The 16,202-nt window shown below is 40.3% G+C and overlaps 1 protein-coding gene across 2 annotated transcripts in view; it reads right to left on the reverse strand.

Annotated features, from left to right (window-relative positions):
- Positions 1-16,202, reverse strand: part of RP1 (RP1 axonemal microtubule associated) — a 221,343-nt gene that overhangs the window by 132,259 nt on the left and 72,882 nt on the right. For both annotated transcript variants that reach the window (XM_077352406.1, XM_077352407.1), the window contains exons 17-19: positions 15,725-15,856; positions 6,196-6,398; positions 1,520-1,606 (exon numbers count right to left, since the gene is read on the reverse strand). In XM_077352406.1, coding sequence (XP_077208521.1) covers positions 1,520-1,606; positions 6,196-6,398; positions 15,725-15,856 — 422 coding nt within the window. The remainder of the gene's footprint in view (positions 1-1,519; positions 1,607-6,195; positions 6,399-15,724; positions 15,857-16,202) is intronic.

The following is a 16,202-nucleotide window of genomic DNA, read 5'->3' on the forward strand; positions in this document are numbered from 1 at the left end:
GACTTTAACTTTGAAACTTAACTTTAAGAGTCTAAACTTATATAATAAATCAAATATATACATACCAGCAAAGAGTAAGTTACCAGACAAGGACCGTTTATGCACTGGAGGTTTCATGCCAGGCTGCAGGCTGGAGTTTTAGTCATGGCAGGTTGTCCCACCTCTTCCTGCACCCACATGGGGTGCACCCACCTCTTCCTGCACCCCCGATTTGGAGCTGCGGCAATGAAGTCCTCAGTGCATAAACGGTCAAGATCTAGTCTGGAATGAGTGATATACAGTGCACAAATAAAGATAATTTATACGGGTTTGCCTCATTTTATTTATTAGATATATTTTCTGAATTGGTTAATATCAAGCATTTCAAGCCATTATTGAACTCCTATAATATTTACATTGGATTCAATGGTAAACCTATTTGAACCTATAACTTTTTTCTCACAAACAACTGGAATGAGATTTCCAATTGCATAATGAATGTAACTTAGATAATTTCCACATACAAAGGTTCATTGAAGACAGCATTTAAACCCATGGCTCAATAAATGACACATCCAAACACATTGCATCATTCTTTAGGTTAAGCAATTATGGATTTGTTTGGGAACCATTGTGCAAGTAAGGATCACCTACACCAGAAACCTTGCATCTGAGGAATGACCAAGTAGTGAAGGGGCATAGTATTTGCATGGCCAGTGGATGAGTCATATGGCTGATTATTTCCCTAAAATCATTGTCAATGAAATACACTATAAAGTAAATCTCATGTTCCATAAAAGCCACCAGGATATACTAGTTAAAATGTTAAACTAAAATCTGGGAGCACAAGGTTCAAATCCCCATCTCCCTTGATGCTTACAATTCTCCACCTTGTGTTATAGCAGGAGGTTTGAGGAATTTTCAAGCCAATTTGTCTATCACTAAGGTTGTCCTTATTTAAATGTAGACTTAAGTCAAAGAGTTAAAATATATATGATCAAGATCATTTGACTTTACAAACCAAAGTGCAAATAAACACAGTCTTAGATTTGGATCAGGGCTGTATTGGAAAGGGGGTGTCTGTTTTGTTCCCATCACCAATAGATCACCACATCATTAATCAATAGTAGATTCGATGTCCAATTGGCACCCTTTTTGTAGCTAACATAAACGTCCATATAATATTGTTTATTAATGGTACTGGCAATATTCCTTAATGGCACAGTCCATTTAGAAAATAAATGAGCCTCCTGGTATGCAATTGGCAATAAAATATATTGATTGGGCTTTCATGTAGTCCATCTAAGACTCAGGAATCAGGATATGAAGAAACTCTTGTTTTGTATTAATTATCAATTCTATTCCATTTTAAAAGATCCACTAATTGGCTACATGGGGGGAAATCATGCTTATTTTTCAAAGTGTAGAGTATTATACAAACACTGCTGCTTGAAAAATAATTATCTTTTTGTTAAAGAGTTGTTTAAAAATATTGATGACTTGAAGCATTAATTAAACATAATAGCAATCATGGTTTTACCTTGGCTATCATCCATTCTGGATGTTTCCTTGTCCCATCATGGCCTATTCGAATTTTGTATATGCGTCCAGTATGTTTCATTTCAACCTTAATTGTAAGAAAGAACAAGATACAAAATATAATAAATAGATATGGGCACAAACCAGGAAAATGCAGTCCGTTTCATTTTGTGCTTCATGGCATGCCAAGTTCATAAACTACAACCCTTCACAACTTTTAGGGGCTAAATGAACCAGTTTGGTTTGTGGTGCAGTAGAATTCCACCTCACCCCCCTCCCCAAGCATGCTAAAGACACCAAACTCACAGGTATTTCTGCCTGACTCGCCTCTACCTGCCCTCTAAGTTTGGTGAGGATTGGATTTACAGAGGCTAAGGCTTCCAAATAAGGCACCTCCACTCTCCATTGTTTCCCAGAAGACTAAGGTCAAACCCAGGAATTGCTCAGTATAAACTGAAGGTGGGGTCAAGCCAGCAGAACCAGTATAATATACTAGTACCTGGCAGAGGGATGTTCTATAATGAATGGTAAACAACGACTAAGTGGAGACTGTCTGGAAATGCATCCATTCATGAACCACAATCAATTTCCAATCAACTTTGTGGAAAGTTCATGTTAGTTCACCTGTCACAACCTTAGTTTTGCAAAGCACAAATTGGTCAAAATTCATGACAAACTGTAGTTTGTGAGTCAGTTCATATCCATAATGACAAGCTTGAGTCATGAAATTAGAAAAAAGCTTTTATAATTATTGACGTCATTTATTTATTTATTCAATTTATATACTTCTCCTCACTGTGACATCTTGGATAAAAACAGAGAATCCAGGAAAATAAGTGACTTGTAGATTCAGAAAGGTAGGGTATAAACTGTTGTAAAATTAATAAGAATAAGTGGATATAGGGAAAGGAGGAGGGTTAAAGATGGGTTCAGGTTTGAACTGGTATATATGTCTATATATCCCACCATCCCAAGGCCACCCTAGAAAAGGTAGAGCCCAATTAAGTCTAGAAATCTCTCACCTCCCCCCAAAATCCTCATTTTGATCTCATGGCCACAGCAAATACAAAATACATTTAGAGAAGCAACAACTTTCTCCTTTTCCACAGTCTGCAGGGTAATCTTTGGAGCAAGTAGAAATGGGGCAAGTAGAAATGGGGAGGAGCACCTTGCTATCTTATACTCTCCGAAAACCTCCTTTGAAAATGATTATTAAGGAAATATCATATCAAAGAAGATCTGAGCATTGTTGAGGCCACGGCATGGCCTCTCCTCCACCCTATTGTCACAACAAAAACCTCATGAAGTAGGTTAGTCTGAGAGAATGTGACATACTTCCATGGCAAAGCAGGGATTTGACTGTGAATGTCCATAGCAGAGCAGGGATTTGAACCCAATTGGTCCAAGGCCCCTTTCAGATATCCAACTATCATGCTAGTCTGGTTCTGACAGCAGTGGTAGATGTCAAGGAGTATAGATGTGTACATATACACGTGTCCATGAACATGTGTGCATATTTGTAATGACATTTAAGCCTTGCTTTGTTCAGCCAAATAACTGGATTGGGTCTATAAGTAAAGTGCACAGTCCCACAAAAACTCATTCAAATTCTCTCAAACAGAATTCATCACAGAAAGAGATGAGCTCCATTGCAATAGATTTCACAGCAGCACTTCTTGTTTGCATGATCCCCCAACACAGTCTGATGGCAGCTTGAATTCTGCAAAATCCATGGGGAAAATGCATTTTTGTAAATGAAAAAGTAGGGTAACAGGATGCTGTAATGGTGGGGATTTTAAATGGAGAAGGTACTTATAAGCGCTTTGAGACAGAAAGTGGTGTTGAGCGATTGAACTGTAATAGGAAAAGAAAGAAAACATGACAGAAGAGGCTGCCACAAGGTTGTTTTTTTTTATTCAAGAGAGCAATCATTTGAGAAATAATCTGACAGGAGATCTTCTTTTTAAGTTTCTGAGAACCTCTTCTTGTACTGTAATATACAATACATGGAATGATTTATTTTCAGTTTAAATAATAGTAGTAGTTTAGCTTCAAAAACACCCAAGATAAATGGAATAGAGCTAGATTAGAAAAAGTGTCTTTCATTCTTAAAGCATCATAGTCGAGTAAAAGCAAACTGTCTGCAACCACACTGTTCAGGTTCCATCAGCAGCATTTACCCCTAAGGTATCTAGTTTGATCTTTTTTACCCATCAAATCATTGTAACTTCTTGGCAAAATTCAGGGATGTGCTTGTGTGGCTAGAACCCCATTGTGCTGAGAGCCCACTAATGCTGCTGCAGTGATTTGGGCAATTACTTAAATATTGTGGAATATAGCTATGCAAATGTAAACACTAATCTTGTAGGGAAAAATGAGGGCAGATGGGATAAATATACAGAATTGCTAGCTTCATCCCAGTATGACCTAGTTATTATTAGGGATGGGCATGAACGAAAATTTGTGATGAACTTTGGCCAGTTCTTGGTTCACAAAGTGAAGTTCATGGCAGGTTAGCTAGCACAAATATCCCATGAACTTTCTGATTTGTGGTTGGTCAGTATGCTTATATATTGGGGAATTAAAATATACTGGTGAGAAGTAAGGAATGCTGCAAACATGCTATTACCTAGATTAGGTATGAATTATTCACTAGCAGAAAGAGAGGAAATCCCAAAGATCTTTAAAAGATACTGCATATATGTTTCCAGAGCAAACATCTTCACAGTGTTTCTTGTTGTGCTTTCATTATACTAAGCACATTAAAATATATTTACTGGAGCCAAGAATGCAACAAACATCCAATGCCATACCCATCTGATCCATTCAGCACCTTCAGTTGCTATTCACTATATAATTTCTAGCCGCAACATGTGCTTTTGCAACAATTGAGTGAAGGTTTTTTGCTATTCTTCCCTCATCCAGCCTATTGGAAATAACTGCACATTTATTAGTCAGCTGGTTGACCTTTGGAGAAAAGCAGCAATTTTGTTTTTCTGATCTCAGAAGGAGCAGCAGATTTTTATGAATATATAGTTTCCAATTCAACATTGGTTAGGGCCTGATATTATATCAAGTCACTCAATGGCCATTTCTGCATGTACGGTTTACTGTAGATTTCCCAAGCAGTCAAGCCTTTAAGCTTGTCTTTGAATTCAGTGCCTGTCTTTATGCACCAGTCCAGTGTGTTTTTCTCTATTTTTTTTCTCTGATGTATTTATTCTGTAGCTGCACTGTGCCCAGCAGAGACCAGTTGAGCCTGAGGGGAAAGTTATCCTCGCAAGATCAATAACATCCCCCCTATGAATACATAATGCTGGGTGCTTTCAGGGCCAATGGCAAGGGGGAAAACACAGCATGGGACCAGGAACCCACCTCGATTGCATTCCCAGTAAAACCAAAGCACCACAACCAGGAAGGAACTGGCCAGCTGGCATGGTCCCTTGACATGAGAGCTGGGAAGAAACAGAATCAGGAGCCTCAGGAAGGAGATGAGCTCCAACCAGCTTGGGTAGGAGATAGCCAAAGACAGGCAAGAGAAGGATGGGAAGGCTTGGAACCTGACTGTGATTGGCAGCCACAGATAGGTAGAGCTCTTCTTGCAGAATTGCCTTGCTTGTTTTTCTTTTAATCCACAAAACTTCATATGCTTTAAAAAGGGTTCACTGAATAAGGGAGGGAGTAGAGCGGAAAATGAATATTACTTGTGAGTAGAGAGAAACAGAGGTTGACAAGGCCATTCCTCCAAGAGGTGGGAAAAGGGGTGGGGGGAAGCTGAGGTAATTTTATCTTTTTAATTACCTTTGGTTTGGGAGTGGAGAAAGGGAAAAAATTGTGGCAAAACCAATCTAAAAAACACACAGGGAAGCAGTGACAGGGAAGTGAACTGAGTGTTGAAGGGAGGAAAATGAATACAGAAAGAAAAATAAAACTGAATGTAGGTGCGTAGTGAAAACATAGGGGAATGCAGAAGGGTGGGGAAACATAAGGGACATACACAGCAACAGTTTGGGAAAATACCAGGGCATAAAAGGCCAATATTATCAATTTGTCACCTAAAAACACAGGCCTTGCTTGTTTTCTGCATGCACATTTTGCTTATGACTTTATTGCTTTAAGGTTGTATTAAAAGACCCTACATGACAATATACAGGATTCTGCAATCTATTACAAGTGCTTTGTTGGAAGTATAAACTTCATAGAACTAAGTCTTTTATATTATGTTATAAGTGGGAAACAGCAGTGTTATCACTCTTCACAGACCCAGCCATGAAGTACCTATTTTATAACAATGCTTCCAAAAGTATATGCAAAATGACATTTTGGTACCAAAAATCCTGCATACTTTCATTAGACAAGGTGTGCACTTTCTTTTCATTACCTATGATTTGTGCAGAGGCATATTGTTTTAAAGATTAGTTTCCAACCAATTACCCATAACTAATTACCTCAAAGAAAACAATTAGCTTTTTCAGTTGCCCCCTGGTCTGGTAAGATATGACAAAAACGAATATTCCCTTTGCTGTTTGCTATATACACTTAGCTGATTTACTGCTGAATCCAGAGACATTAGAGATATATTGAAGGCAGTAAACATAGGAAAAAGCATTCTCCCAACCACAGGAGAATAACCTTTTAAGATGCAGCAAAATAATATTCTCAGCTTTTGCCAGCTACCTGAAATTCATTCTCCATCCCAGGCAGAAACAGCTGTTCTTTGTTTTCTTTGCCAAGAGTTATTGGTCCAGCAATTCTTTCATCTCCATATATCCAGAGAATGACATTTGCTTGGGTTCCTGAGTTTCCCGTCAGTAGTGACACTTTCCATTTATCATCTGAAAGGAAAGGAGCCTTACCCTCTTGGATATTTCTCATTTCTTCTGTGAAGTACAAAATGTCAGTAGTAGATCAGAATCATCATGATGCTGAAAGTCTCTTTCAGAGTACATAAGGGTAACAAGTGAAGGAGAATAGAAGAATCTGTAGCATGTGTGTGTGTTTTAATCCAAAGCACAGTGCTCTGGTAACCTGACAAAAAACTGAGGAAAAGATAGCAAAAAAGACATCATGGCCATCAGGGTGTTCCAAATTCAGCAATGTAGCAACTATCTCATGTGATGAACTCTGCATATACAGAAGCTGACCACTTCTGTGATTTTGTCATTATCATTACAAATATATTTTTTAAAACAAGCTGAATTAGTCACCTGTCATTTTGTCATATCTGCCCAAAAAACTGGTATTTTGGGGGGTTGGATATATTAAATAATAAAAATATACGTATTTACCAATATTCCTGAATCCCAATACCAGTATGGTATTGAGATTCAGTAAATAATTGGGAATGTGGAATGTTTTTTGTTCCATTATCCATTTGATTCCATTGGTTCCATTTTTTTTGTTCCCCATACTCTATGAGGACGATTATGGTATAACAGAGGTTATATGGTGTTATGTTTAAAGAGTGGCAGATTCTGATATGGAAAGTGGGTTTGGTTTCCCACTTCTTCACATGCAGCCAGATGGGTGCCTTGGGCTAGTCACAGTTCTCTTTGAGCTGTTCTCACAGAGCTCATTCAGCCCTACCTACCCCACAGGGTAGTCTTTGTGTGTAAGCCACTTTGGAACTCTTTCAAGTAGTAAAAAGTGGGGTATAAAAAAACTCTTCTTAAAATGGAGAATCAATCTAGGGGTCAATTTTATGGACCCCCTAAGAAAGTGCCCCTATCCTCAACTGCTTTCAATGGGAGAGAAAAAAAGCATTTAAAGGGAATGAGGGCCCTTTAAAATTTAAATGCCTTTTGCTAGGTGTAAGTGAACTCCAAAGGTGTTTAAACAGCTTCTCTGAATCATGAGTTCACCCAGAAGGTGTTTAAGGGGATTGCAGTCACTTTAAACACCCTTCAACTATACAAAAAAAATCCCAAATATTTTCAGGATTTTGGGGGCTTGGCCATTCTGGATTGCTGAAAAAATATCAAAATCGATATGCCAATAAAGTATTTTCCACTTTCTGGGTTTTCTGGGGTTTTTTTGCTAAGAGTAGCTGAATGCATACCCCTATATGGAACTCTATGGTTTCAGGCATCAAATTCCAACATTAAAAGCAACTTCCCGCATTTAGAGCATACATTTTCAGTAGGCATCGGAGGGACTACTATGAGAGATGGGCATTTCCAATTATATAACATTTCCATGTAAAGTGAAAAGTATTGTTTTTGCCACTAAAAAGTATTGTTTTTTTAATCTATGTTACGGCAGATATGTTACATCATAATATATGCCACTCTATGAATTGTCGGTCTTGGAGTCGTCCTATTTGCAAGGGCTGAAAATATTGGGAATGGATGCCTCAAGGTAATGAATTATTGAGCTCAAATCAAGCATACAGATTTCTGGCTGATGTCCATCTGATATCTAAAACTTGACAACTGAAAAACTGAGCATTCAATAAAGAGGCAGAAGGAATTAAACACCTGGTTCTTTGCTTTAAAACCTTTGGAAGTTAATTATGGATGACTTGAATCATTTATTTCTCAGCGAATGAGGGTGTGTGTGAAAATTCTGATTCAGGATCTGCTAGTGTCAGGAGTAGCAAAATAAACTGACAGTGATCTTGTAAAATGTCTCATTGCCAAGTGGGTGAGGGATACGAAGAACAGAAACCCTTAAAGTGTTATTCTACCTCATATGTGATAGCATTTCTACAGTTTGAATAAACACTTTCCTACTTCCACAAAAAAGGTGGGAATGTGTAAATACTGATTAACATTTATAGTGTCGAAGCCTTAATATGCTAAAAACAAAATCCTTAAAAAAGTATTAAAAATTTTAAAATATAAACCTGAACCCAGCAACATAAAATTCTTTTTAAAAACCATGCTTAATTGAAACCATATAGATATTATTAGAACCTTCAGTATGTTTTCTTATATCAAGAACAAACAGAAATATTAAGAAACAATCTAACGTTCTGTTTTTAACCATTCTTTTTGATGTGGAAAATCAGTCCAAGAGTCTTTCACAATATCTGATTTGTGTGCTATTTTATTTAAATATGTTCCCTGCTACAGTGTGACAGCCAATATTTATAATATCAAGGCAAACAATTGAAAACTGGATTTTGCCCAGAGGGAGGGGAAACCAATCAATTCTTAGCAGGTAAAGGCACATTTAAATAAAATGAGGGTCTTGTGAGACCAAAAAATGAAGCATAAATTGCCTAAATAAAAAAATGCATATTTTCCATCCAAACTTGTTTTTCTATAATCAACTTTTGAAAAGTTTAGCACATCCAAAAGTAGGACTAAAATTAGGGAAACAACTGGTAACAATAGGAATATTGTTATGATAATCTTATCATCTGTCCATCTTAATAAAAGAGTAAGGGGTGTTGGGGTGGGCTCAGTCCGGGAATGGGGGGGGGGGCAACAATTGGCCCTTTGGCCCCGGACTGACAAGCGGAGGGGCCAATCGGAAGGTGCGAAGTGTCTTCTGATTGGCCCCTCACCAGGACAGATCAAAATTCCATCCAGTCAGCCCAGCCAGGGACAATCTGGAGATATTGCTGCCAGTCTGCCCCTGACCACTGCAGGGAGAGGAGGTCAGTAGGGCTGCCAAGTGGGACGAGAACACAGGCTGCGCCAGCCCTTTTCACCCCAAGGCTGTCCTAACTGTCATGTCCAACTGTAAATTGCCTCAGAACCCTGAAAGAGCTGGCAGGAGGCTGGTGAGTGTGCTCCCTCCCCCTCCCTTCAGGCCTGCTGCAAAGGAGCCTCTGACAGGCCCTGACTGAGGGGAGGGAGGCCTTTCCAAGAACAACACAGGGTAGCCTGAGGGCATTCCTTTTGAGGGTGGGGAACTTTCCCCTTCTGCCAAACAGCTGGCTGACAGGGAGGCCACAGAAAAGCCCCTTCTCACTTAAAATACTGCTCTGGCCAGGGGTTAGACACAGCCAAGCCACATGTCTTTCTTCTTTGCATCTCTCTGCAGCTTTGAGGCTACTGCACAGTGTTATGCTGCAGACGAAACTGGTTCTTTTGTCTCCTGTTTCATCTGCACAACAACCCTGCGCAGGAGGCCTCAAGTCTTTCAATTCAACAACAACCTGTGTAAAGGTATCCCCTGTGCAAGCACCGAGTCATGTCTGACCCTTGGGGTGACGCCCTCTAGCGTTTTCTTGGCAGACTCAATACGGGGTGGTTTGCCAGTGCCTTCCCCAGTCATCACCGTTTACCCCCCAGCAAGCTGGGTACTCATTTTACCGACCTCAGAAGGATGGAAGGCTGAGTCAACCTCGAGCCGGCTGCTGGGATTGAACTCCCAACCTCATGGGCAGACAGATTCAGACAGCATATCGCTGCCTTACCACTCTGCGCCACAAGAGGCTCTTAACAACCTGTGTGGGAGGCCTTAAATGTTTCTTCTCTACCACAACCCTGTCCAAAGTAGCCTTTCTGCCTGGGGAGCTGATCTTTATACTCTGCAGATGAGCTGTAATTCCAGGAGCTCTCCAGGCCCCACCTGGAGGTTGGCTACCCTTGGGTTGGAAATATTCCTGGAGGTTTGTAGGTGGGACTTCAAAATCGTACAATGCCTCAGAGTCCAGCCTTCAAAGGAGCCATTTTTGCCTGCAGTTGGGAGGGAGTGGTGCACGTGTGTCCCTCCTAGGCTATGGGCTATGGCCAGCCCTTACCAGCAACTGTTTGTATTCTGGGGCACAAACAGGCAGACCAGCATCAGTCCTGTGAGTCTAGAAAGTTCAGGAAGATCTAAATAAATATTTACATCCTGAAACTGTAAATAGTGAACAAGTAAATGGCTGGAGACACATGGGAACTGCAATAACATTTTTCACCCTTGGCCTGGCAAATAAAAAAAACAGTATAAAAAACCTTACTAAGGTCAAAGACTGCTGTGCACAGAGAGTCTTCCTCTGAGGGTTGCCAGCTTCCATGTGAGGCTCTCTACCCCACCTCCCTCATGGGGAGTCTGCTATGGGGAGAGAAAGGGAAGACGATTGGAAAATGTTTTGAGACACCTGCTGGGTCACTACGGCCCATTCTCAGTTCTCTCAGACCTCACACAGCCCCACATACCTCACAGGTTGACTATTGTGGGGAGATGAATGGAAAAGGTGTTTGTAAACCACTTTGAGATTCCTTTGGGTAGTAAACAACAGGGTACAAAAATCTGTTCTTCTAAGGAGCAACCATGAAAGAAGCATGTGGGCACATAACATTTTATCAGCAGTGAAAAAACGGAAGAGAAGGAACAGGGTGGACACCTGTGTACTGTGACTACCCCATGTGTATTAGGGCAGGGGGGCATTTCGGTGTCTGTGGCCTAATTCACACAAGAAGGGAAATGATGCAGAACTGGGGGGAATTGGTTGCCATGTAATCTTCTCCAGTCTGATTTTCCCTTCACGTGGCTCTGGAAAGCTCATCTGTAACCACTATGCCACAATTCCCAAAGATCAGTCCTGTCCCACATTCAATGAACATTCCAAACCACAGGTTATTGACACCCATATCTCCACACCCATGCCCTCATTTGCCTCCATGTCACCACAACCTCCCACACAAGACACACATTCAACCCCATGCCATTACAGACTGGACAGCTCCTTCCCTTCCTCTTCCCACTGCCAAGCTCTAGCACTGTATCCAAGAATACAACGGGCTTTGCCCCTAGTTTCCTTATAATTCTTATCATTTCCTCAAATAGCACTTCTGGAATGGTTTATGTTGATGAATACTGTTGGAAAATGTTTACCTAAACAGCACAGATTTTTCTGGAAAGATCCTTGAGCAGATTTATACTAATAGATCAGTTGTGAAAAGTTTGCTTGAAAATTTCATTCAGATTCAATGTACTGTTCCACAGTGATCCCTGTGTTGGTGGGGTGGATCCAACCTTTCTTCAAGCAGCCTTCCTCCAAATTACACAAATCCTCTTTTGGACTTGTTGGAAGAAGGTTGTCTAGACTCTAGAGCAGGGGTAGTCAACTTGTGATCCTCCAGATGTCCATGGACTACAGTTCCCATGAGCCCCTGCCAGTGTTTGCTGGTAGAGGCTTATGGGAATTGTAGTCCATGAACATCTGAAGGACCACAGGTTGACTACCCCTGGTCTAGAGGATGGCATCAAACTTTGCTCAGTGGAGTGGTGGGATAGAGGAAGGATCAAACCCATTTTGTCTTTATTATAACATAAAGTTACTCTAACTAGACTGTCAACAACTTTTAAAGCAACATTTAGCTTAAAATAATTCTTATATGCAGGTGCATACTACATTTCCATGGAGGATGAACAACATCAAGCTAAATAAAATTATAAATCATCCTGTCAGTTTCCAACTAATCTGGTAACAATATTTTTAGCAACGTTTAGTTTAAAATGAGTCATAAAATCTTCTGTAGTCTTAAACCACACTGTCACACAGCTGCACATGGCTCTTATCTTAGATCAGGGGTAGTCAAACTGCAGCCCTCCAGATGTCCATGGACTACAATTCACATGAGCCCCTGCCAACTAATTGTAGTCCATAGACATCTGGAGGGCCACAGTTTGACTACCCCTGTCTTAGATGGTTTAAAAGGAATGGGTAAGGAAGTGAAACCAACACTAGCAGGGAAGGCTGTCAAACAATCTATGGCTTGTGAATTGTTGAATGAAGGTGTTGCACTGCTGCCTTCTTGGGTATGAGTCCACCAGAGTGCATACCGAGTTTATCCTCCCTGCAGAGGCCTGGTCTCCTTCTTCTTGTTTGAACTGCCTTTACCTCCTGCCCTTCTCTGTGACCTACCTCCATGATCAAAGTTAGAAATAGGCATGAACTGAACCGTGAACCAAAATTAATCATGAATTTTGCCCTGTTTGTGGTTCACAAAGACAAATTTGTGGCAGGCTATCCAGCATGAGCTTTCCACGAGCTTTCACTGTTTGTGAAGATTTGTGCTCATTCATGTGTGTGGACAGTCTGGAAATGACAGGTGTTAATTTACCCAGAAAGCATTTTCCTGGGTTACCAGGAACTTGGGGGGACATAACTTGGTCCTTGTAAATCCAGTCCTCTAAAAAATTTGGAGAGCAGGTAGAGGATAGGCAGCTGGAGATCCTTTTCTGTGTTTAGAGTCTCTAGCATATTAGGGGGATTCTACTATGCCATGAACTTCACCAACCAAATTGGTTGTACATTACCGTCCATGGTTTGCAAACAGCAAATGAACCACATTTTCCCAGTTCACACACATCAGAGGAAGAACACTGACAATATGCTCCTTGGATATAGGTTAGAAGAGCTTAAGTAGCTCCTCACAGTTCCTACAAGTTCTTCCTCCTTCCTCTGGTACATGGGAACCACCCAGCCCTGGGTATTGCCTCCTATTGTGGCAGAGTGCCCAGCATCATGGATGCTTTAGGCCAATCCTAGATTGAGCAGGAGGTTGAACTAGGTGGCCTGCATGGCCTGTTCCAGCTCTATGATTCTATAATTGCTGGGAGAGGTTTGGGATTCATGTTCTATGCCCTCTTGTGGTCAGCTTTGCTGTGGCCTCTTTCCAGCCTGACGATTAGGCTTCTGTTGGACAGCAAAGGCATGACATTGTTTTCTGGCCTGCCAGAACCTGAAACCACAACATTGCCAGCTCACCACCCACTTCTGTTGCTCTGAGGAAGCCTTGTCCAAAGCTAAACTAACCACTGGTCTTGCCTCTGGAGCTATAGTTTATGTTCTCATGCCCTCTTCTAGTCCCTGCTGAGCAACTGTGACCTTGTACTCCTACTCTACTTTTGCAGTGGCTGCGGGACTGGCATCGGAACCTCCACCTGGCTCCAGATCTGAACATCCCAAAAGTAAAGATGCCAGACCAGATACATGGGTTTTACTAGGATTTATTAATTGTCAACTGTTTGAGTTTTAGTAAAGACCCACACATCCTGAGGCTTCCTTGGGAGGTGGTGAGTTCTCCATCTTTGGAAATTTTTAAACAGAGGCTAGATAGCCATTTGACAGAGAGGCTGATTTTGTGAAGACAAACGGGTGGCAGGTTACAGTAGATGAGTGATTGGGATGTGAGTGTCCTGCATAGAGCAGGGGGTTTGACTAGATGACCCATGAGGTACCTTCCAACTCTATTATTCTATGATTCTATGATTCTATGATTCTATGATCAGTGTGGACATCATATCCAATGGGCTGCTAAAGGCATATCTATGTTAAGGGCAATCACATCATATTTGAAGAACAAGGAGGCCTAAAATTGCCTTTAACTTGTCTTAGCCTCCATTGAATAGTGTGACAAGGAAAGCTGTAACTTCACCAGCACCACCACCCATCCTGAAAAAGCTGAGGCCCAATTTTGAAGGCCTGGGGAACAGTTAAAACTGGTTGCTCCTCATACCTGATAGGCCTAGAAAACTGGTTTCCCAACATGTCTCTCCAAAAATTCTTGATGTCTTTCTTTTCAAAAACAGTAGGTAAGGCAAAAGAAAACTCCCAAGCCTTGTTGGGAGGGAGAGTTAGATGTGCAATAGCCTAGCTTGGTGCATTATTCCAATGAAATAGTATCCTCTGAATTGCTTATAATTGATGGGTTATATAAGTGGTGACACTAGGTGCTTCTGTATGGTGAGAAGTTCCTTGCAGAGAAAAGAATAGGCTAAAATTAAACTAGAGCATGCAGACAAATATACCCTACATTTTCCCAGACCATTATATCATAGAGATTTGACTCGGAATAGGATGCTGGGGAATGCATTAAATTGAAAGTCATTCTGGAGCTATCCTTAATGAGCAAACTGGACTACACTACCCAGTAGATCTGGGGGAAAATAAGGATATCTTTACTATTGACTGATTTGTGTCAGGTTGATATGAATCAGTGATGAATATATTCAGACTACAAACTAAAAAAGGCTGGGGGGGGGGGGAAGAGAGGGAGGCAGTTGTCTTTATCACAAGAATCATCAAAGCATTGTGTCCAGATTATGGATCATGCTTAGGCTCTACATGGTCATGAACTTTTATCAGAAAACCCCTAAACAAGGACTGCCCTGCAAAGTCTTCACTATAAATAGCTTTTTGAGACATGCAAACCAGTGGCATTTGTTTTCCACAACCTAAAAAATGTCTATTCCACAAACTGGATTTGATTGTTAACCTAGATTAGTTACACTTCAGGAGATCAGTATGCAAATCCACCATGACAAAAAAAGAGGAAATTCTAAAGGCTAAATAGATGGGAAATCAGGCCACTTTGTAAAAAAACAAAACAAAACCCTGTCTGCCTCTTGCCTTTGGTAATAATGAACCCAGATCAAAATGGAAAACAAATTATTTTATTCCAGTAGAAGCCTTGCAATCTTGTTGCTTTATATTGCTTGTCTGAAATTATTTGCTGGTTCTTGGGAAAAATTGTCACTGTCTTGTTTCTTGTGGCCAGATGGTTTGTAATCTAATTAATACAGAACCAGATTAGACCTTTGTGTCCCTTTGTTTCTAAAAACACTCACCTTTATCAGATTTATAACATCAGCCTGTATCTGTATCATCTTTCATTTCTGCTTTCAAGCATACACTTAAAAAGAGCAACTTGAAAGCTAGCTTCCAGCATTTCAGACATGACTTACTCTGCTTTTTGTACTGTGTCACTTATTGCTGGGGCAGTAATCAATATTAAGAACAGGCAAACTTAAAGAAGAAAAATATAAATGAGAGGCCAGTGAAACTAGCAAGAAAACCTCAGTGTATTTCAGTTCTGCAGTATAATCTAAAATGACACAAATGCTTAAATCATGGCTTGTTTACATGACAGTTTTTTCCATAGTTAAGAAAGACATCAACATAAAAGCAAATCACCACAATAATTGACTATAGCTGTATACAAAAGAAGCACAATAAAGCTTAACGCACAGGAAAATTATTGAGAAATTAACTATAACAAGATTCTTGAAAGCTATGCTTCCAGTTCATAAGACATCCAAATTGTCCATTATTGATCATTAAACAGATACCTTTCTTTGCTACAATACTAATGACTTGAAAATTCAGCAGTTTTAAATATTCAGGTTTTCACTTTAAGTTATCCATCCCCAATAGTGAGAAACTTGATGACAGGTCAGGCGTATTCCACCAAGCTGCCAAATAGAAACAAGCCAAAAACAACATTGCAGTGTTGGTTCTAAACCCACTTATCCTTACTTGAGAGAGACAAATCAGCCTGGCCATGGCTCACTAGATTCTGAATTCCAGATTGGTGCTGTTTGGATTCTCTGATCCCTTCTTTCTGTTGGGCAGCAGTTGCAGATGTTCCCATAGGCTTTTCTCTGCCAACTACAGGTTAATGAAAAGAAATATTAAATGCCATTACTTTTAATGCTTCTAGAAACTTCCTGTACTTTTAAAAATTTTATAGGCCTTGCAATGGACATTTCCCTTCCTATGAATTAAGTTGCAGATAATTGATTTTCTCTTAGAAGCTCATCATTCCTTAACATTCATTCACCTCCTGACACAAAATGACATAGCAATAATTTCTGATTAGTGCTTTGAAAACCTAAGTAACATAATTTATGTACGCATCAAATGGCTTGTCCCTGAGGAATGCTCCTCCACTATCTCTCTCTACACCTGCATGCCCTTCTTATTTCATTGACTGAAACCTCCCTCAAATAAAACT

This window comes from Paroedura picta, chromosome 9, assembly GCF_049243985.1.
Source record: "Paroedura picta isolate Pp20150507F chromosome 9, Ppicta_v3.0, whole genome shotgun sequence".
NCBI classification, from domain to species: Eukaryota; Metazoa; Chordata; class Lepidosauria; order Squamata; family Gekkonidae; genus Paroedura; species Paroedura picta.